The sequence below is a fragment of the Coregonus lavaretus genome, assembly GCF_964263955.1.
Source record: "Coregonus lavaretus genome assembly, chromosome: 24".
NCBI lineage: Eukaryota > Metazoa > Chordata > Actinopteri > Salmoniformes > Salmonidae > Coregonus > Coregonus lavaretus.
The window spans coordinates 6,196,121-6,219,802 of NC_140011.1; the positions used below are offsets into that span (position 1 = coordinate 6,196,121).

At 46.5% G+C, this 23,682-nt stretch overlaps 1 protein-coding gene across 1 annotated transcript in view; it reads right to left on the bottom strand.

The window, feature by feature from the left end:
* Window positions 1-223: 223 nt before the first annotated feature.
* Window positions 224-23,682, bottom strand: part of LOC311099376 (GTPase-activating Rap/Ran-GAP domain-like protein 3) — a gene marked incomplete at its 5' end in the record, with an annotated part of 169,741 nt that continues 146,282 nt past the window's right edge. Inside the window, 11 exons of the mRNA XM_084140083.1 lie at window positions 224-870; window positions 2,575-2,695; window positions 3,697-3,933; window positions 7,171-7,230; window positions 8,740-8,875; window positions 13,955-14,073; window positions 14,820-14,927; window positions 17,993-18,059; window positions 18,283-18,441; window positions 18,939-19,105; window positions 20,151-20,267. Coding sequence (XP_083996209.1) covers window positions 705-870; window positions 2,575-2,695; window positions 3,697-3,933; window positions 7,171-7,230; window positions 8,740-8,875; window positions 13,955-14,073; window positions 14,820-14,927; window positions 17,993-18,059; window positions 18,283-18,441; window positions 18,939-19,105; window positions 20,151-20,267 — 1,457 coding nt within the window. The 3' untranslated portion in view covers window positions 224-704. The remainder of the gene's footprint in view (window positions 871-2,574; window positions 2,696-3,696; window positions 3,934-7,170; window positions 7,231-8,739; window positions 8,876-13,954; window positions 14,074-14,819; window positions 14,928-17,992; window positions 18,060-18,282; window positions 18,442-18,938; window positions 19,106-20,150; window positions 20,268-23,682) is intronic.

Genomic DNA, 23,682 nt, shown 5'->3' on the forward strand with positions numbered 1-23,682 from the left:
GGAGAGGTGACTGGTGGCTGATGGGAGTTGTAGTTTAGTGGAGGATGTGGGGAAATGGCACTTGTGGGAGACTGCCTCCAGTCCAGTCCTGTATACCTGCACACAGAGTTGGGAAGGAAATAGAACAAGACTGACAGACATGGAGAGCATAAAACATTGTACATTTACTAAATATGTGAATAAAATGTATATTATAATATATCTATAAAGGTATTAATGTCTGTCAATGTGTATGCATCTTAATGTATAAATAGATGTACACATACATATGCATATATTATACTACATTTGAAAGTGGAAATAATCACAGAATATACAATAAAAGGTAAGCCGTAGCAACTTCGCGAGGGCGCCGTTTTCGAACCAATTTTTTGTTGTGCCTTGGTGCGCAGATTTACATTCAGTTTTCGTTTATAGAAGAATCCTTTCGGCGTATAATGACATCTGTACTCTGAACAAACCACACCACCTGAAATGATCTCCTCATTTTCTTTGGGTTACTCGCTGCGGTGCAACACACAGACACACACACACACACACACACACACACTTTACACTATTACTCCTCCTACCCACCATGTCTGAGGATGAAGACCCAGACAAAGGAGATAAAAACCCAACCAAAACAAAATGACCGAAGGAGGATGGGGGATGAGGAGGAGAGGAGGAGGCAGGCAGAGAAGAAGTGCATGATGGGATTGTCTTCACTTTAGGTCCAGGACATCATCTTCGAAGGATGTGGAGAGAGTGAAGGGGCTGGCCAATGGCGGGCTCTCCTCTCTAAGCACTGCCTTCTCTTGCTCCGCATCAGAGCTGGACGAGCAGTGCCGTTGGACGTCTGAGTCCGTGTCGGCCGACTCTGAGCCCATCCTGATTGGACACACAGCATGCCCATCAGTTTGAATCATTACTTCATAACATTTTACACACTACTAGAATTTTTACGCAAATCTTCCGTTCACATAAATGAGAAACTTCTAGTTATGAGTGCTTTTTTTCACATTAGCAAATATGCCTTTTTATAAAAAATATATACACTGAAAACAAATATAAACACAACATGTAAAGTGTTGGTCCCATGTTTCATGAGCTGAAATAAAAGATCCCAGATATGTTCCATATGCACAAAAAGCTTATTTCTCTCAAATTTTGTGCACAAATGTCTTTACATCCCTCTTATTGAGCATTTCTCCTTTGCTGAGATAATCCATCCACCTGACAGGTGTGGCATATCAAGAAGCATGATCATTACACAGGAGCACCTTGTGCTGGGGACAATAAATAACCACTCTAAAATGTGCAGTTTTGTTACACAACGCAATGCCACAGATGTCTCAAGTTGAGGGAGCGTGCAATTGGCATGCTGACTGCAGGAATATCCACCAGAGCTGTTGCCAGATAATTGAATGTCCATTTCTCTAACATAAGCCACCTCCAACGTCGTTTGAAAGAATTTGGCCAGCCCAGGACCTCCACATCTGGCTTCCTCTCTACCTGACTGCAGTCCGGCGACGTAACCGACTTCAGTGGGAAAATGCTCACCTTCGACGGCCACTGGCACGCTGGAGAAGTGTGCTCTTAACAGATGAATCCCGGTATCAACTGTACCGGGCAGATGGCAGACAGCGTGTATGGTGTTGTGAACAGAGTGCCCCATGGTGGCGGTGGGCTTATGGTATAGGCATGCATTAGCTACGGACAACGAACACAATTGCATTTTATCGATGGCAATTTGAATGCACAGAGATACCGTGACGAGATCCTGAGGCCAATTGTCTTGCCATTCATCCACCACCATCACCTCATGTTTCAGCATGATAATGGACAGCCCCATGTCGCAAGGATCTGTACACAATTCCTGGACGCTGAAAAGGTCCCAGTTCTTCCATGGCCTGCATACTCACCAGGCGGCAGGTAGCTTAGTGGTTAAGAGCATTGTGCCAGTAACCGAAAGGTCGCTGGTTCTAATCCCCGAGCCCACTAGGTGAAACATCTGTCGATGTGCCCTTGAGCAAGGCACTTAACCCTAATTGCTCCTGTAAGTCGCTCTGGATAAGAGCGTCTGCTAAATGACCAATTATTATTATTATTATTACATGTCACCCATTGAGCATGTTTGGGATGCTCTGGATCGACGTGTACGACAGCATGTTCCAGTTCCCGCCAATATCCAACAACTTTGCACAGACATTGAAGAGGAGTGGGACAACATTCCACAGGCCACAATCAACAGCCTGATCAACTCTATGCGAAGGAGATGTGTCGCGCTGCATAAGCAAATGGTGGTCACACCAGATACTGACTGGTTTTCTGATCCACGGCCCTACCTTTTTTAAAAGGTATATGTGACCAACAGATGCATATCTGTATTCCCAGTCATGTGAAATCCATAGATTAAGGCCTAATGAATTTATTTCAATTGACTGATTTCCTTATATGAACTGTAACTCAGTAAAATATTTGAAACTGTTGCATGTTGCGTTTATATTTTTGTATATATATATGACTTTTAACATTCTAATGACTGCTACTATCTAGGTTAATGAGTTATTGATGAAGATATGGGTCACTCACCTGTCACTGCCGGTGGAGGTCAGTGCTCGTGCCTTTGGCTCTTCCTCAGTGGTCTTCTTGCTCATCTTCCTCTGTTTGACCGTGCTGCTGTCGGACTTACCGCTCGGCTCCTCGGTTAGGCCTGGGCAGGAGACACAGAAGACCATTCAGTAAGGAACATGACCATAACCACTCAGTAAGAACCGACCGTAACACAGCCATTCACTAAACCATTAGGAAGGAAGGAGCACATATCATTACAATCACAGTGGTTCCAATGCTGAGATGGTTCCAGTGGGTTAGAGCAGGTTATGGTGCTGGCAACACCAGGGTTGAAGGTTTAATTCCCACAAGGGAAACATATATTAAATACACTGAGTGTACAAAACATTGACACCTTTCCATGACATAGACTGACCAGGTGAATCCAGGTAAAAGCTATGATTCCTTATTGATGTCACCTGTTAAATCCACTTCAATCAGTGTAGATGAAGGGGAGGAGACAGGTTAAAGAAGGATTTTAAAGCCTTGAGACAATTGAGACATGGATTGTGTATGTGTGCCATTCAGAGGTTGAATGGAACAGGATATGCCTTTGAACAGGGTATGGTAGTAGGTGCCAGGCCCACCGGTTTGTGTCAAGAACTGCAACGCTGTTGGGTTTTTCACGCTCAACAGTTTCCCGTGTGTATCAAGAATGGTCCACCACCCAAAGGGCATCCAGCCAACTTGACACAACTGTGGGAAGCACTGGAGTCAACATGGGCCAGCATCCCTGTGGAATGCTTTCGACACCTTGTATAGTCCATGCCCTGACGAATTGAGGCTGTTCTGAGGGCAAAAATGGGGGGGGTGAAACTCAATATTAGGCAGGTGTTCCTAATGTTTTGTACACTCAGTGTTTACTGTATTGTCACCTGTAGGTGTCTTAGATAAAAACTTCATAAAATAGCTAAATGACCATGAACACGGTGATGGGCAAGAGGGGGTGACTACAACCAATTAAAATTGACTGTCTCATATTATTCAGTCCACTTAACTTTCTGAATGCCCTGTCAGGTGTGTGTGTGTGTGTGTGTGTGTGTGTGTGTGTGTGTGTGTGTAGTCAGGGGTGTGTATGTACATTCCAGGTGTGTCACTCACCCAGCAGCTCCTTGCGGGTGCGGCTGGCAATCTCTTTGATCTCCATGCGGGACAGGGACAGGGTGTGTGAAGCACCCTGCATGAGGGGCCCCGCGGGGGCCACACACATGCTAGGGGCCTGGGCTGTCAGGCCCGTCACCACCTTGTTGACCAGCGGGGACTTGAGGGGCCTCTCGATGCTGCGGCCCACCAGGTTACTCAGGGGGATCTTGAAAATATGCTTACACTGTGCCTCACCTGGGAGAGGGAGAGGCGTAAGATAGGGGGAGAAAGAGAGAGAGAGAGAGCGAGTGACAGCGACAGGGGGCGATAGAGAGAAGGGTAGAGGAAGAACGGGTGGCAGTGATCAAATAAGAGGAACAGAGAGGGGGAGACAAGAAGCGAGAGGCACAGGGAGGGTGAGGATGGATGGAGAAGGAGCGATACAGAGAGAGGTATTGCAGTGAGAGAGAGACACATAATTTCAACATCAGGCAACTTCAGGTAATGAAGTTATGGAGACATGCTTAGACTGGTTAGTTTACCATGCACATGCACACACACACACACACACACACACACACACACACACTAGAAGAATATGTGTGTAAGAACACATGAACATGAAAAACATGATCATGTCATGTTAAAATTAAGCCTCCTGTATCTAAACTGATTAATAACACTATACTCAGTGGCACATTGTGTGATCTCATTATGAATTCATCATCGTCGCCATATCAACACTCTGTAATATCATATGACCACTCAATTACAGCCATTTATGGCTATATATTAATTATTCATCATTTGGAATCAATAATTAAACAACTGTTTAAGTCAAATTAATTGGATGCTTAACATCTTCGTAACAGCACTGCATTCCGCCTCTCTAGTCTGCTGTATTACAGTCGTAGATACAACAGGGTTGGGTTCATTAGGCACCAAACGTACGGACTGAATCCAGGAGGGACTGCCTGGATTTGGCCAATAAGAACGATAGTTAGTTGATTTCCGTTGCAAAATGTTTTGTTACGTTTAGCCATAATGTACATGACCCAGCTGTATTGGTCTGCAATGCCTAATGTAACCACCAGGCGGCACCTTTATTTAACCAGGTAAGCCAGTTGAGAACAAGTTCTAATTTACAACTGCGACCTGGCCAAGATAAAGCAAAGCAGTGCGATAAAAACAACAACAACACAGAGTTACATATGGAATAAACAAAACGTACAGTCAATAACACAATAGAAAATCTATATACAGTGTGTGCAAATGTATTAAGTTATGGAGGTAAGGCAATAAATAGGCCATAGTGCAAAATAATTACAATTTAGTATTAACACTGGAGTGATAGATATGCAGAAGATGATGTGCAAATAGAGATACTGGGGTGCAAATGAGCAAAATAAATAACAATGTAAATAACAATATGGGGATGAGGTAGTTGGGTGGGCTAATTACAGATGGGCTGTGTACAGGTGCAGTGATCGGTAACCTGCTCTGACAACTGATGCTTAAAGATAGTGAGGGAGATAAGTGTCTCCAGCTTCAGAGATTTTTTGCAGTTCGTTCCAGTCATTTGCAGCAGAGAACAGGAAGGAATGGCAGTCAAAGGAGGTGTTGGGTTTGGGGATGACCAGTGAGATATACCTGCTGGAACGCATACTACGGGTGGGTGTTGCTATGGTGACCAATGAGCTAAGATAAGGCAGGGATTTGCCTAGAAGTGATTTATAGATGACCTGGAGCCAGTGTGTTTGGCGACGAATATGTAGTGAGGGCCAGCCAACGAGAGCGTACAGGTCACAATGGTGGGTAGTATATGGGGCTTTGGTGACAAAACGGATGGCACTGTGATAAGACTTCATCCAATTTGCTGAGTAGAGTGTTGGAAGCTATTTTGTAAATGACATCGCCGAAGTCAAGGATCGGTAGGTTAGTCAGTTTTACGAGGGCATGTTTAGCAGCATGAGTGAAGGAGGCTTTGTTGCGAAACAGGAATATTCTAATGCAGCAAGAAAGGATGGCAACACTAACACTAACACGCAGCTATGTGACTGTCTGAATCAATGGGAGGCTGCACTGCACCAAACAGACTGCCGTTCTGAAATGTCACAGGGTCAGAAGTGAAGAAAGCAGCATTCTGGGAGACAGGGGGTCACTCATATTGTTATTACAGGTTCACCGACTCACTGTTACCGCTTTACCGGCCCTTCTCTCCCATAACAATACCAGACACACGGAATTGTTAATAATAAACTAAATAGATAGAAAATAATTATATCAAAACAAGCACGCAACCATCTGGGATATATAATCGCATGGATCTATATATCCCACATGCGTTTCTGCTCCAGGGTAAATTACCTAAAAATCTCACAAACTAACAAGAGATTTGAATGAACAAATTTACTGACATTAGTAATGACCAAAAGAGTACTGAATATTTGGATTGTTATGTTTTGTAACCTTCCAATCGTCCGATCAGAATGGGATATGATTCCATGATTTAACATGGTTCAGGATTGGTCGAATACTACCAGATGTAATTTGACTGTCCAATCCACACAGCATCCTGTATTCACATTTTACCTGATGTCAACAAATGTGATCTCAAACGGAGTAAATTCTCCACCAATGAAAAAGCACCTGTCCCCATAGAGCAGAAACGGCAGGCATAGGCGATTGGTTAGAGGATGGTATTTTTGTCAGCGCCCCGTCTTCTCATCCCTCCATCCCCCCAGATTGTGGCACCTCTATTTGGACCACCACTCTGGATGGGAGAGGGGGCTTTGACAAAAGTTTCCATGGCGACAGTGAAATCTGTAAATCATGTCTTCTCCCCCCTCCCCCCCCCTCTCTCTCTCTCTCTTCAGTCTCCCTCTCTCAAACATTCTCACCTCTCTCACACGCATACCTTTCTGAATCTGCATCCCTCTCATGTGGTCCTCTGTAGCTCAACTGGTAGAGCATGGCGCTTGTAACGCCAGGGTAGTGGGTTCGATCCCCGGGACCACCCATACGTAAAAATGTATGCACACATGATTGTAAGTCGCTTTGGATAAAAGCGTCTGCTAAATGGCATATTATTATTATTATTATTATACTCTCTCCATCTCCATTTAATTTAATTTAATTTTAAACTGACTCACTCATTCTCTCACAATCTCTCTCCTCTTTAGAATGACAGAGAGGGGATGGGGAAGACAAATCATGTTCACTTAACATTCAACTGAGGTTCAGTCAAACATGCCGCTTCATATGTAAAAAAAAAAAGTGTGTTTTTTCTGTGCATGTTAGTAGGGCAGCACGTGCAGCTAGATGCAAAAACTGAAGAGGGAGGGATACATCACGAATGGCATCCTATTCCCTTTATCACACACCACTTTTGATGAAGGCCCACAAGGCTTTGGTCAAAATTAGTGCACTCTATAAGGAATAAGGTGCCATTTGGGACAAACCCGAGGAGTAGTGGAAGACTCCTTGAAGTACCTTCGGCATCCTTAGACATGTACAGGGAAAGCTTGGTGCCATAGGGGATCCGTATAGAATCTGAACCAGGGATGAAGAAGAAGGTTATGCAATAGACACACTCAAACCGGTATGACAGAACACACACATTTAGTAGTGGTACCACCACCACCTCCAGAGCTGAAACGATCACTGTTACAGGGATGTGATTGGTTGTAGCAGTGTTCCAAGACTAGAGCCCAGTACAGGTCCAATGCCAAACTCTCGGCCCAAAATAGCACACCAGCACTCTGAAGTGTTAGTATGAGTGTGCATGTTTGTGTGAGTGTGCGCATGCATATGATGTGTCTGACACACTAGTTACTGCAGTTCCCTGAGGAATAGAGGTGAGGTGACCCGAAATGACACAAACACTCTGACTAACGTAAGTGTGTGTGAGTGTGTGTGTGTGAGTGTGAGTGCGCGTGCCTGTGTGTGTGTACCCAGGACTGTGTGTTTCCGCCCCACTATGGACCTCAGTGGTCATTAGATTTAGCGTCTATGTCTGATGATTACTGCACGTCTCGTCCTTAGAGATAAAATACATTCTGTAATAAACACAAAGCTGTCGTCACCTCTATATCCCTCTCCCTCTCTCTGTCTGTCTCTCTCTGTCTCTCTCCCCCTCGCTCTCCCTCTATCTCCCTCTTTCTCTCTCCCTCTCTCTCTGTCTCTGTAATCACAGTAAATTACGTCCTTTTGTATCATTAAAAACGGTCCCCCCTGCACACACAGTGCATCATAAATATGTCCCATTGCAGACGACAGAAATATCAATTTAGAAGGACTGAGGGAAGAAGGAAGGATACCTTCATTGGAAAGAGAGTGGAAGGAGGGGAAAGAGAGGAGGAAGGGAGAGAGGAAGAGAGAGAAAGAGAGAGAGAGAGAGAGAGAGAGAAAAAGAGAAGAGGGTGATATTGAGATCCCTCCATCCTTGAGGGGAAACCCTGTCTTCATCTTGTGAGTTTTAGTTGGGGTCACAGACTGGGTGACTGCTGGTGGCTGGGTGGGTGTGATCACAGGTTCATGCACATTGACTGCTGTTCTCTGCTACTGTGTATGTGTCTGTGTGTGTGTGTGTGTGTGTGTATACATATATATGTGTATAGGGTATGTGTTTGTGTGAAAGATATCACACTCCACTGGGAATGTTCCAACCAAGATTCAGAGGTGGCGTTCCACCTCAAGCCATGGAGGAACTTTTCACAACTACAGCCTCAATTAAACTCAACTGGGACAACAGCATAGAAACAACCAGAAAACTAATAAACTAGTAAATGAAAAACCCTTGCAAGGGTTTCACAGTGTGTGGGTTGATTTAATTTTCTTCGTTTTTTATATCATATAAGGTCGCTTATATTATACATCATACTACGCCCCCCCCCCCCCCCCCCCCACCCAACAATAACAAATAAATAACAAAGAAAAAAAGAGCCTTATAGTCAACCAAGTAAACCAAGTCAACATAGTCAAAAACTCTTAGTCAACAAAGTGTGCATTTCCAATTGTGTTGTCGTACTATAACGTGATTGGTTGCTATGCGAGGCTTACCATCTCCGAGCGGCGAGGGAAACACGGGCATCTCGTAGCCTGTGGGCGTCTGTGGGGAACTCTGGGAACTGGTGTCCCGGGAGCTGCAGTTGGAAGCCGAGTTGACCGGAGCGGACGACACAAAGTAGATGTCCGACTGCGGGAGAAGGGGATGGAGGGATTGAACGAAATGGAGAGGGGGAGAAAAAGTGGAGATGGGGAAAGATGAATAGAGGTAGACGGAGAGAAAGAGAGAGAGATAGAGAGCGAGATGGAGAGATAGAGAATGGAGAAAAAAAGAGAGGGAGATCAAGATAGAGATAGTATGAGAGAGGTGTTGGATAGTGAAATAATGCCATCACCTGCTAACACAACATGATGATGTTGTATTTCATATTGCTAAATGGTACACTCTAGTCTGTGTACTGTATATCCCTCTGCTGTGTAAGAGATGCGTGTGTTGGATTGTTTTTATACAGTTTGTTGTCCCTGTTTGCAAAACAAATTTCCCTCCGGGTCAATAAAGATTGATTGAAATAAGATTGCTGGGACTCCTGTTTCTAAAAACACAAATACTCACGAACGGGTGCGCACATGCGCACACACGCATATACACGCCAGTTTATTAGGCACACCACCCCGTTCACGAAAATGGATCGCTCCTACAGACAGTGAGTCACGTGGCCGTGGCTTGCTATATAAAGCAGGCAGACAGGCATCGAGGCATTCAGTTACTGTTCGTTCGATCGTTAGTGACTTTGAGCATGATATGATCGTCGGTGCCAGGCACGCCGGATCCAGTATCTCAGAAAACTCTGCCCTCCTGGGCTTTTCAAGCATGACAGTGTCTGGGATTTATCGAGAATGGTACGACAAACAAAAAACATCCAGTCAGCGGCAGTCCTGTGGGCGAAAAAAGCTAGTTGAAGGAGAATGGCAAGAATCGTGCAAGCTAATTCCATGGACCCATCCTGCCTGGTGTCAACGGTACACTCTTAGAAAAAAAGGTTCCAAAAGGGTTCTCTGCGGAGGGATAGGGTTCTACCAAATAGCGTTTTGATCTGAGGAACCCTTTTTGGAAGACAAGGGTTATTTGTAAGTCAAAGGATAAGAGCACTTCCTCCCAGCTGCCCACTGCACTGAGGCTAGGAAACACTATCACCACCGATAAATCTACAATAATCGAGAATTTCAACAAGCATTTTGCTACAGCTGGCCATGCTTTCCATCTGGCTACCACTAACCCGGCCACCAACTCTGCACCCTCTGCTGCAACTTGCCCATGCCCCCCCCGCTTCTCCTTCACACAAATTCAGACAGCTGATGTTTTGAAAGCGCTGCAAAATCTGGACCCCTACAAATCAGCTGGGCTAGACAATCTGGACCCTTTCTTCCTAAAACTAGCCGCCGAAATTGTCGCAACCGCTATTACTAGTCTGTTCAACCTCTCTTTCATAACGTCTGAGATCCCCAGAGATTGGAAAGCTGCCGCGGTCATCCCCCTCTTCAAAGGGGGTGACACTCTAGATCCAAACTGCTACAGACCTATATCCATCCTGCCCTGCCTTTCGAAAGTATTCGAAAGCCAAGTTAATAAACAGATCATCGACCATTTCGAATACCACCGTACCTTCTCCGCTATGCAATCTGGTTTCCGAGCTGGTCACGGGTGCACTTCAGCCACGCTCAAGGTCCTAAACGATATTATAACCGCGATTGATAATAGACAGTACTGTGCAGCCGTCTTCATCGACCTGGCCAAGGCTTTCGACTCTGTCAACCACCGCATTCTTATTGGCAGACTAAATAGCCTTGGTTTCTCAAATGACTGCCTCGCCTGGTTCACCAACTACTTCTCAGATAGAGTTCAGTGTGTCAAATCGGAGGGCCTGTTGTCTGGACCTATGGCAGTCTCTATGGGGGTGCCACAGGGTTCAATTCTTGGGCCGACACTTTTCTCCGTGTATATCAATGATGTCGCTCTTGCTGCTGGTGACTCTCAGATCCACCTCTACGCAGACGACACCATTTTGTATACATCTGGCCCTTCATTGGACACTGTGTTAACAAACCTCCAAACGAGCTTCAATGCCATACAACAATCCTTCAGTAGCCTTCAACTGCTCTTAAACACTAGTAAAACTAAATGCATGCTTTTCAATCGAACGCTGCTAGCACCCGCCCACCCGACTAGAATCACCACTCTCGACGGGTCTGACCTAGAGTATGTGGACAACTACAAATACCTAGGTGTCTGGTTAGACTGTAAACTCAACTTCCAGACTCACATAAAGAATCTCCAATCCAAAGTTAAATCTAGGATCGGCTTCCTATTTCGCAACAAAGCCTCCTTCACTCATGCTGCCAAACATGCCCTCGTAAAACTGACTATCCTACCGATCCTTGACTTCGGCGATGTCATTTATAAAATAGCCTCCAACACTCTACTCAGCAAATTGGATGTAGTCTATCACAGTGCCATCCGTTTTGTCTCCAAAGCCCCATACACTACCCACCACTGTGACCTGTACGCTCTTGTTGGCTGGTCCTCACTACATGTTCGTCGTCAAACCCACTGGCTCCAGGCCATCTATAAATCACTGCTAGGCAAATCCCCGCCTTATCTTAGCTCATTGGTCACCATAGCAGCACCCACCCGTAGTCTGCGCTCCAGCAGGTATATCTCACTGGTCATTCCCAAAGCCAACACCTCCTTTGGCCGCCATTCCTTCCAGTTCTCTGCTGCCAATGACTGGAACGAATTGCAAAAATCTCTGAAGCTGGAGACTCTTATCTCCCTCAATAACTTTAAGCATCAGTTGTCAGAGCACCTTACCGATCACTGCACCTGTACACAGCCCATCTGAAATTAGCCCACCCAACTACCTCATCCCTATATTGTTATTTAATTTGCTCTTTTGCACCCCATTATCTCTATTTGCACATAATCTCTTGCACATCTAGCATTCCAGTGTTAATACTATTGTAATTATTCTGCACTATAGCCTATTTATTGCCTTACCTCCATAACTTGCTACATTTGCACACACTGTATATATATTTTCTGTTGTATCTCTGACTTTATGTTTTTTTTTTTACCCCATATGTAACTCTGTGTTGTTTTTTGTTGCACTACTTTGCTTTGTCTTGGCCAGGTCACAGTTGTAAATGAGAACCTGTTCTCAACTGGTTTACCTGGTTAAATAAAGGTGAAATAAAAAAAAAAAAAAAATAAAAAGGGTTCTACCTAGAACCTTTAACATCCTAAGAACAGTTTTTGGAAGAAAGGGTTCTTTGATGATTCTTTGGATGGCAAGAAGGGTTCTACATAGAACCATATATCATTTTTCCCAGCATGTTGTTCCAGTGTAGATGATTGAGGTAGTCTCATTATTCAATTTTCCCTACCCTGGCAGTCATTCTGAATGCAGGTTGAGGGTGATCAACAATTCCATAATAAAAAAATATATTTAAAAAATCCACTTGTTAGATATCTTTATTCTGGTTGGATTTCAATAGGATTTACACATCACTTTGCAAGCCAGCATAATGTGACTTGTAAACCTGGAGATTCCTAACAACATGTGTTAACGTATAACTAGGCCCTCAAAGAAAGGCCTTATGATATACAGTGCATTCGGAAAGTATTCAGAACCCTTGACTTTTTCCACATTTTGTGGTCTTCTTGGGTATGACGCTACAAGCTTGGCACACCTGTATTTGGGGAGTTTCTTCCATTCTTCTCTGCAGATCCTCTCAAGCTCTGTCAGGTTGGATAAGGAGCGTTGCTGCACAGCTATTTTCAGGTCTCTCCAGAGATGTTAGATCGGGTTCAAGTCCAGGCTCTGGCTGTGCCACTCAAGGACATTCAGAGACTTGTCCCAAAGCCAATCCTGTGTTGTCTTGGCTGTGTGCTTAGGGTCATTGTCCTGTTGGAAGGTGAACCTTCACTCCAGTCTGAGGTCCTGAGCGCTCTGGAGCAGTGCTGCAGAGATGGTTGTCCTTCTGGAAGGTTCTCCCATCTCCACAGAGGAACTCTGGAGCTCTGTCAGAGTGACCATCGGGTTCTTGGTCACCTCCCTGACCAAGGCCCTTCTCCCCCGATTGCTAAGTTTTCCCGGGCGGCCAGCTCTAGGAAGAGTCTTGGTGGTTCCAAACTTCTTCCATTTAAGAATGATGGAGGCCACTGTGTTCTTGGGGACCTTCAATGCTGCAAAACATTTTTGGTACCCTTCCCCAGATCTGTGCCGCGACACAATCCTGTCTCGGAGCTCTACGGACAATTCCTTCGACCTCATGGCTTGGTTTTTGCTCTGACATGCACTGTCAACTGTGGGACCTTATATAGACAGGTGTGTGCCTTTCCAAATCATGTCCAATAAATAGAAGTTACCATAGGTGGTCTCCAATCAAGTTTCAGAAACATCTCAAGGATGATCAATGGAAACAGGATACACCTGAACTCAATTTCGAGTCTCATAGCAAAGGGGCTGAATACTTATGTAAATAAGGTATTTCTGTTTTGTATTTTTTATAAATGTGCTAAAATTTCTAAAAACCTGTTTTCGCTTTGTCATTATGGGTTATTATGTGTAGATTGATGAGGAAATACATGTATTTAATCCATTTTAAAATAAGGCTGTAACGTAACAAAATGTGGAAAAAGGTAAGGGGTCTGAATACTTTCCAAATGCACTGTATGTATTGTCACAAATATGTAATGTATTGTCATAAATAATACAATTTTAAAGGCTAATTAGGCTGGTGGGTCCTACCCGTTCATAGAGGGTTCTAGGAAGAACCCTCCAAAGATAAAAGGGTTCTCTGTAGAACCCTTCATAGACGGTTCTAGGAAGAACATTTTGATGATAAAATAATTATTGGTATAACCCTTCATTGAGGGTTCTAGGTAGAACCATTCATAGAGGATTTTCATAGAAAAAAAGGTGCTAAGAGTGTACAAGCTGGTGGCGGTGGTGTACTGCCGTCCAATCTGCAGCAACTGCGTGATGCCATCGTGTCAGCATGGACCAACATTCCTGTGGAACGTTTCCGACTTGTAGAATCCATGCCCCAAAGAATTCAGGCTGTTCTGGACGCAAAAGGGGGTCCGACTCGGTACTAGATGGGTCTACCTAATAAACTAGCCACTGAGTGTACATGAACACAATTGTGCACACATTTTCATTACAATCATTATCATGATTGGACACTTCCACCTGTCAATCAGACTCACCCTTGAGGCAGTCAGCTGCAGCTCTGGCACCACAGCTGTATAGACCAGGTTACCGTTGACAACTAGCCGGATCTCAATGGAGTCAGTGGTAAAGGCCAGGATGTAGGGGAACGCACACACTGTAACACAACAACTACCTGTTATATGGTTGATAAAGAATGCACGAACTGCAACACAACAACAAAAACAACAATAACTTCCTGCTATGGTTTTACAGTGGGCAGGACAACCAATGTGCATTTACACTCATAATATGCTCTACACAGCAGCATAAGAAACAGTAAATTTACAGGCAGAACGGACAATCAAAAGTAGCAAGGAGTTCATGACAATGAAGTAATTATGATAAAAAGCACAGCATCAACATTCTGAAGACAGACACCTGGCTAAATGAAGTTGATAGATTTGGATAAATGGTTAGGATATATGATAGATAATAGACAATAGGTAATGATAGTTTCTTAATTAATCCCAAGGGGACAATTGGTTTGTCAAAGCAGCATCACAGTACAAACACACACACACCAACATGCAGAAGAGAAACTGTAGCTTATGTCATATTCATTTAAATCAAACAGTAATGTATCTTTAGCCGGACATTCTCTGCTTTCATCAGTCATCAGAAACAAACACACAGAAACACAGACACAGACAAACACACAGAAACACAGGCACAGACAAACACACAGAAACACAGACACAGACAAACACACTCGACGACCTAGCCTCAGTCGCCACCCGCTGCATGTTACCATGGCGACAGGGCTCAGGCCGGGGCCGACGGCTGGGCTGACCAAGGGAGGGAGGGAGCGGGGTGTGGGGAGGGGTGGGGCTGCTGGTTGCTATGGTTGCCAGTACTACTCACCGATGGCATTGGGCATCTGGTTCCAGCTGAAGTGGAAGTCAGAGGCGTTGGACTGGATCATGGGGGTGGAGCCGTTGAACGGACACACCTTCTTATAGGAACAGATATCTGTACAGCAGAGAGAGAGAGAGAGACAGAGAGAGAGAAGACATCTAATTTCAGTCGTTAAACCATGTCTACGTCCCAAATGGCACCTTATTCCCTTTATAGTGTACTACTTTTGACCAGAGCCCATAGGGTAGTATAGTAGAGTAGAGTACTATAAAGGGAATGGGGTGTCATTTCAGACGCACCTTACGTATTTGTAAAGTAATCTTATAGGAACAGATATTTGGATGGTTGACGACAATGGATAATATACACTGAGTACACCAAACATTAGAAACACCTTCCTAATATCTGTCACACCCTGGCTCTGGGGACTCTATATGTTGAGCCAGGGTGTGTAGATTCTATGTGTTTGAGTTCTGTGTTGTAGTTCTATGTGTTCTATTTCTATGTTGGCCAGAGTGGTTCCCAATCAGAGGCAACGAGTGTCAGCTGTTGCTGGTTGTCTCTGATTGGGAACCATATTTAAACAGTCTGTTTTCCCATAGTGTTTGTGGGATCTTGTTCTGTTTGGTTTGTTCCGTGTTGGTTGTGTTAAACCTAGGACTTCACGTGTCGTTATCGTTTGTTGTTTTGTTATTATTATCACTAAAGATAATAAAATATGTTTGCTCATCACGCTGCGCCTTGGTCTACTCCGTTCAACGATCGTGACAGAAGATCCCACCATACCAGGACCAAGCAGCGTATCCAGGAGCAGGCAGCCTGGACGTGGGAGCAGATAATGGACGGGAAGGGGTCCTGGACCTGGGAGGAAATCCAGGCCGGGATGGATCGCCGTCCATGGAAGGAGACGGTAGAGGCGCGACGGAGAGAGGAGCAACGGCGTCAACAGTGTCGTCGTCGGACGGACGAGAGGCAACCCCAAAAATTTTTTAGGGGGGGGCACACGGCATGGGCGACGGGGCAGCAGGAGGCAGCTACAGGGCGTATTAGGAGGTTAGGTGAGGAGGCCACCAGGTTAAGGGGGCTATTGGTGCAGAGGGAGCAGGAGTTAGTGGTGCAGAGGGTGGAGCTACTGGAGGCGATAAGGGAGAAGGTGAGAATAGAGGCACGGCGAGAGGAACTGTGTAGGCAGCTGAGGGGGCGGAGGGTTATGACGAAACCCAGTCCCGCTCCTCACACCAAGCAAGTGGTGTGCGTCACCAGTCCGGTCCGGCCCGTTCCTGCTCCCCGCACTAAGTTAATGGTGCGCGTCGCCAGCCCGGCACGGCCTGTTCCTGCCACTCGCACCAAGCCTACGGTGCGCGTCGCCAGCCCGGCCCGACCTGTTCCTGCCACTCGCACCAAGCCTACGGTGTGCGTCGCCAGCCCGGCCCGGCCTGTTCCTGCTCCCCGCACCAAGCTAATGGTGCGCGTCGTCAGCCCGGCCTGTTCCTGCTCCCCGCACCAAGCTAATGGTGCGCGTCACCAGCCCGGCCCGGCCTGTTCCTGCCCCTCGCACCAAGCCTACGGTGCGCATCGCCAGCCCAGCCCAGCCTGTTCCTGCTCCCCGCACTAAGTTGATGGTGCGCGTCGCCAGCCCGGCCCGGCCTGTTCCTGCCACTCGCACCAAGTCAATGGTGCGCGTCGCCAGCCCGGCCCGGCCTGTTCCTGCCACTCGCACCAAGCCTACGGTGCGCGTTGCCAGCCCGGCCCGGCCTGTTCCTGCCACTCGCACCAAGCCTACGGTGCGCGTCGCCAGCCCGGCCCGGCCTGTTCCTGCCACTCGCACCAAGCCTACGGTGCGCGTCGCCAGCCCGGCCCGGTCTGTTCCTGCCACTCGCACCAAGCCAGGGGTGCGAGTCGTCAGCCCGGTAAGGCCCGTTCCTGCTCCACGCACCAAGCCAGGGGTGCGAGTCGTCAGCCCGGTCCGGCCCGTTCCTGCTCCACGCACCAAGCCAGGGGTGCGCATCGTCAGCCCGGTACGGCCCGTTCCGGCTCCACGCACCAAGCCAGGGGTGCGAGTCGTCAGCCCGGTCCGGCCCGTTCCTGCTCCACGCACCAAGCCAGGGGTGCGCATCGTCAGCCCGGTACGGCCCGTTCCGGCTCCACGCACCAAGCCAGGGGTGCGCATCGTCAGCCCGGTCCGGCCCGTAGCTGCTCCACGCACCAAGCCAGGGGTGCGCATCGTCAGCCCGGTCCGGCCCGTTCCTGCTCCACGCACCAAGCCAGGGGTGCGCATCGTCAGTCCGGCACAACCCGTGCCTGGGTCACCGGTGCCTGGTCAGGTACCGGTCAGCTGCTCCACACCGGAGCTGAAGCAATCCGCTCCTACGATGTCCAGTCCAGCTCCAGCCAGCGGGGCCAGACCGGACCAGGGGCGCTACGGGGGGATTATTGGAGGGTGGTGGTCAAGCCCGGAGCCGGAACCGCCTCCGAGGTGGAATGCCCACCCAGCCCTCCCCTGGTTTGTTTATGTTTAGGCGCGGTCGCAGTCCGCGCCTTTGGGGGGGGGGGGTACTGTCACACCCTGGCTCTGGGGACTCTATATGTTGAGCCAGGGTGTGTAGATTCTATGTGTTTGAGTTCTGTGTTGTAGTTCTATGTGTTCTATTTCTATGTTGGCCAGAGTGGTTCCCAATCAGAGGCAACGAGTGTCAGCTGTTGCTGGTTGTCTCTGATTGGGAACCATATTTAAACAGTCTGTTTTCCCATAGTGTTTGTGGGATCTTGTTCCGTTTGGTTTGTTCCGTGTTGGTTGTGTTAAACCTAGGACTTCACGTGTCGTTATCGTTTGTTGTTTTGTTATTATTATCACTAAAGATAATAAAATATGTTTGCTCATCACGCTGCGCCTTGGTCTACTCCGTTCAACGATCGTGACAATATCCTTCTTTAACCTGTCTCTTCCTAATATCCTTCTTTAACCTGTCTCTTCCTAATATCCTTCTTTAACCTGTCTCCTCCCCTTCATTTACACTGATTGAAGTGGATTTAACAAGTGACATCAATAAGGGATCATAGCTTCCACCAGGATTCACCTGGTCAGTCTATCCTCAATGTATTTTATTATGTTACTGTATATTAGAATGTAGATATATTTTTATACTTTGATGTAAAATAAGGGATAAATGGAGACTCACAATTGTAACACAACAAAAGACCAGCCTCCCCATCCTCGTACACATCGATGGCTGCCACAAAGTTGACCTGCGCACACAGCAAAGAAGAACACTGTATTGAATTTATTATATTCAATTATGAAGAAAAAACATATTCAATTATCATTCATTGGCCCGTCTTCAACTCGTCTCCCCTCAACTGTAACTCTTCCCCAACATTGTTGAGCTCTCTTCTCAGTTAACCGACCAGGTACACTGAAGATAAATGGAAGGTAAATAAAAACATAAACGATGTTGGTTGGAGGCCTCACCCGGTTGGCGTCTACGTGGTGTAGCCTGTATGCGTCCCCGGTGCTCTCGTTGATCAGGTCAAACTGGTGTTTGTAGGCCACACAGATCATGTTGTCATTCTCCCCTGTAGGACCGTCCACCAAAGCCATCACCACTGGAGTTTCACACAGACATATCTCCTAGAGGAGAGGACGGCAGGTAGCCTAGCGGTTAAGAGCGTTGAGCCAGTTACCAAAGGGTTGCTGGTTTGATTCCCTGAGCCGACTAGGTGACAAATGTGTCGATGTGCCCTTGAGCAATGCCCCAATTGCTCCTGTAAATCACTCTGGATAAGAGTGTCTGCTAAATGACTAAACTGTAATGGAGGGGGACTGGTCAGGAGGGTGGCGTTCATAGTGAGTGAGTCAGTGTGCATGTGTTTTTGGCTATGCGCCTCTCCTCATCCACTAGCCACCTTCCTTATTAAGTTTAGCTGAGGTGAACTGTCAACTCTAGGATAACATTCTCTTGCTGTTCCACTATGGAAGGTTACTCTGGAATACTGATTGTTAAGTTGTTGAACTCATTCAATCATTCAAAATGGTTATGGTAAAGAACTACTGTGCACGATAGTGGAAAGTGTAGTCTGTGTGTTTCCGTGTAAACCGTGTGTGTGTCTGCTTGTGTGTACAGTTACCCGTATGTACTGGAACTGATCCACGGGCGAGTCGGTTGCGGCGGCGAGGGTGCCCATGCCATCGGGGCGGGGCTGCTTCCGGGTGATGAGGAGGAGCTTGTTTCTGATGGCCGCCACGATCCTCAACTCTGACCCGTGGTGGGTGTTGATTGAGTACAGGTGACACCCTGGGATAGGGGGAGTAGGGGAGGAGAGGGGGAGGGTGAAGGGGAGAGAGAAGGGGAGGATAGGGGTGAGAGAGAGAGAGAGAGAGAGAGAGATAGAGAGAGAGAGAGAGAGAGAGAGAGAGAGAGAGAAAGCAAAAGAAACAGAGAAAGATAAATATGTTAGAGTGGTTAGTTGCGGTATGCAATTGAGGAATATAATTATTATTCGGAGCACATTCCTCTTCGAGTGCTAATGCTACCGCTCCTGCAATCTCCCTCTTTCCATCCCTCTGTTTTCCCTCTCTGTCTATTTCCCATTCATTGTCTAAGTAGTGCTTCTCCTCCCTGAGTGGCCTATTGGATCTGGTCTGGTCAGCAGTTTCTATTCCTCTAGTCTCTTTTCTGAGACACACACACTTACTCATACTCACCCTTCCTCCCCCGCCCAAAACCACACCCACACACACACACACACACACACACACACACACACACACACACACACACACACACACACACACACACACACACACACACACACACACACACACACACACACACACACACACACACACACACACACACACACACCCACACACACCCACACACACCCACACACACCCACACCCACACCCACACCCACGTAATGTTGTATTGGAGAGGCCATACAGTGTGTAGTAGGGGGAGTGTTGTCCTCTCCTCAGGGACTGTCCCACAGACCAGTGCTGTGGCTGTGGCCCGGGGCCGGATGCTCTACTCTACTACACCTCACTGAACTGGCACACTGCCTGGGAACGGGACCGTGCACTGAGTGTGTGTGTGTTTTTGGACAAGTGGGGACATTTCGCCGGTCCTCCACAAAGAAAAAGGCTATTTTAGGCTTAGGTTTAGGGTTACAACTAGGGTCAGGGGTTAGGTTTAGGAGTTAGGGGTTAAGATTAGGGTTAGGTTTAGGTTTTAGGGAAAATAGGATTTTGAATGGGAATCAATTGTTTGGTCCCCACAAGGATAGTAAAACAAACGTGTGTGTGTGTGTGCGTGAGTATGCATGCATGTGTGTGTGTACCTTTGGTCTTCTCCAGTTTGTTCTCTCGGCTGTCACACTTGGTGCGGACCAGCTGCCTCTCCTCCAGGCCTCTCTTGAGCATGCTCAGTCTGAACACATAGAGACGCGCATCCTTCCCTGGAAACAACAACAACACATCTTCAAAAATCAATGTATTACATTTTTTATGTTGTTTTCCCCTTTTCTGTAATCGCAACAAATAATCGACTCAGACCCCAACCAAGGATTATCAAAAGCCGCGCTATAGGTTCCTAGATGCCCTTCCAGACTCCCTCCACCTACCCAAGGACGTCGGAGTACAAAAATCAGTTAACCACCTAACCGAGGATCTAAACTTAACCTTGCGTGATACTCTAGATGCACTCGCACCTCTAAAAACAAAAAACATTTGTCACAAGAAATTAGCTCCCTGGTATACAGAAAATACCCGAGCCCTGAAGCAAGCTTTCCTGCCTTCCTGAAGACAAATAATGTATACGAAACACTCCAGTCTGGTTTTAGACCCCATCATAGTACTGACACCGCACTTGTGAAGGTGCTAAATGACCTTTTAATGGCGTCAGACCAAGGCTCTGCATCTGTCCTTGTGGTCCTAGACCTTAGGGATGCTTTTGACACCATCGATCACCACATTATTTTGGAGAGATTGGAAACCCTAATTGGTCTTGCCTGGTTTAGATCTTATCTGTCGGAAAGATATCAGTTCGTCTCGGTGGATGGTTTGTCCTCTGACAAATCAATGTTAAGTTTAGGTGTTCCTCAAGGTTCCGTTTTTTTAGGACCACTATCATTTTCACTATATATTCTACCTCTTGGTGATGTCATTCGGAAACACAATGACAATTTTCACTGCTATGTTAACGACGCACAGCTAGCTGTACATTTCGATGAAACATGGTTAAGCCCCAAAATTGCCTACCCTGGAAGCCTGTGTTTCAGACATAGGTTAGTCTGGCCCAGGGGTGCAAAGGTGAACGGCAATGCACTGGAATGACGAACCACCCTTGCTGTCTCAGCCTGGCCGGCTCCCCTCTCTCCACTGGGATTCTCTGCCTCTGACCCTATTTTTATTTATTTATTTATTTCACCTTTATTTAACCAGGTAAGCCAGTTGAGAACAAGTTCTCATTTACAACTGCGACCTGGCCAAGATAAAGCAAAGCAGTGCGATAAAAACAACAACACAGAGTTACATATGGGGTAAAAAAACATAAAGTCAAAAAATACAACAGAAAATATATATACAGTGTGTGCAAATGTAGCAAGTTATGGAGGTAAGGCAATAAATAGGCTATAGTGCAAAATAATTACAATTAGTATTAACACTGGAATGCTAGATGTGCAAGAGATTATGTGCAAGTAGAGATACTGGGGTGCAAAAGAGCAAAATAAATAACAATATAGGGATGAGGTAGTTGGGTGGGCTAATTTCAGATGGGCTGTGTACAGGTGCAGTGATCGGTAAGGTGCTCTGACAACTTATGCTTAAAGTTAGTGAGGGAGATAAGAGTCTCCAGCTTCAGAGATTTTTGCAATTCGTTCCAGTCATTGGCAGCAGAGAACTGGAAGGAATGGCGGCCAAAGGAGGTGTTGGCTTTGGGGGATGACCAGTGAGATATACCTGCTGGAGCGCAGACTACGGGTGGGTGCTGCTATGGTGACCAATGAGCTAAGATAAGGCGGGGATTTGCCTAGCAGTGATTTATAGATGGCCTGGAGCCAGTGGGTTTGACGACGAACATGTAGTGAGGACCAGCCAACAAGAGCGTACAGGTCACAGTGGTGGGTAGTGTATGGGGCTTTGGAGACAAAACGGATGGCACTGTGATAGACTACATCCAATTTGCTGAGTAGAGTGTTGGAGGCTATTTTGTAAATGACATCGCCAAAGTCAAGGATCGGTAGGATAGTCAGTTTTACGAGGGCATGTTTGGCAGCATGAGTGAAGAAGGCTTTGTTGCGAAATAGGAAGCCGATTCTAGATTTAACTTTGGATTGGAGATTCTTAATGTGAGTCTGGAAGGAGAGTTTCCAGTCTAACCAGACACCTAGGTATTTGTAGTTGTCCACATATTCTAGGTCAGACCCGTCGAGAGTAGTGATTCTAGTCGGGTGGGCGGGTGCCAGCAGCGTTCGATTGAAGAGCATGCATTTAGTTTTACTAGTGTTTAAGAGCAGTTGGAGGCTATTGAAGGAGTGTTGTATGGCATTGAAGCTCGTTTGGAGGTTTGTTAACACAGTGTCCAATGAAGGGCCAGATGTATACAAAATGGTGTCGTCTGCGTAGAGGTGGATCTGAGAGTCACCAGCAGCAAGAGCGACATCATTGATATACACAGAGAAAAGAGTCGGCCCAAGAATTGAACCCTGTGGCACCCCCATAGAGACTGCCATTGGTCCAGACAACAGGCCCTCCGATTTGACACATTGAACTCTATCTGAGAAGTAGTTGGTGAACCAGGCGAGGCAGTCATTTGAAAAACCAAGGCTATTTAGTCTGCCAATAAGAATGCAGTGGTTGACAGAGTCGAAAGCCTTGACCAGGTCGATGAAGACGGCTGCACAGTACTGTCTATTATCGATTGCGGTTATAATATCGTTTAGGACCTTGAGCGTGGCTGAAGTGCACCCATGACCAGCTCGGAAACCGGATTGCATAGCGGAGAAGGTACGGTGGGATTCGAAATGGTCGGTGACCTGTTTGTTAACTTGGCTTTCAAATACTTTTCGAAAGGCAGGGCAGGATGGATAAAGGTCTGTAACAGTTTGGATCTAGAGTGTCACCCTCTTTGAAGAGGGGGATGACCGCGGCAGCTTTACAATCTCTGGGGATCTCAGACGTTACGAAAGAGAGGTTGAACAGGCTAGTAATAGGGGTTGCGACAATTTCGGCGGCTAGTTTTAGAAAGAAAGGGTCCAGATTGTCTAGCCCAGCTGATTTGTAGGGGTCCAGATTTTGCAGCTCTTTCAGAACATCAGCTGTCTGGATTTGTGTGAAGGAGAAGCGGGGGGGGGGGGGGGGCATGGGCAAGTTGCAGCGGAGGGTGCAGAGTTGGTGGCCGGGGTAGTGGTAGCCAGGTGGAAAGCATGGCCAGCCATAGCAAAATGCTTGTTGAAATTCTCGATTATTGTAGATTTATCGGTGGTGTTAGTGTTTCCTAGCCTCAATGCAGTGGGTAGCTGGGAGGAAGTGCTCTTATTCTCCATGGACTTTACAGTGTCCCAAAACTTTTTGGAGTGCTACAGGATGCAAATTTCTGTTTGAAAAAATTAGCCTTTGCTTTCCTGACTGCTTGTGTATATTGGTTCCTAACTTCCCTGAAAAGTTGCATATCGCGGGGGCTATTTGATGCTAATGCAGTACGCCACAGGATGTTTTTGTGCTGGTCAAGGGCAGTCAAGTCTGAGGAGAACCAGGGGCTATATCTGTTCTTAGTTCTGTATTTTTTGAATGGGGCATGTTTATTTAAGATTGAGAGGAAATTACTTTTAAAGAACAACCAGGCATCCTCTACTGACGGAATGAGATCTA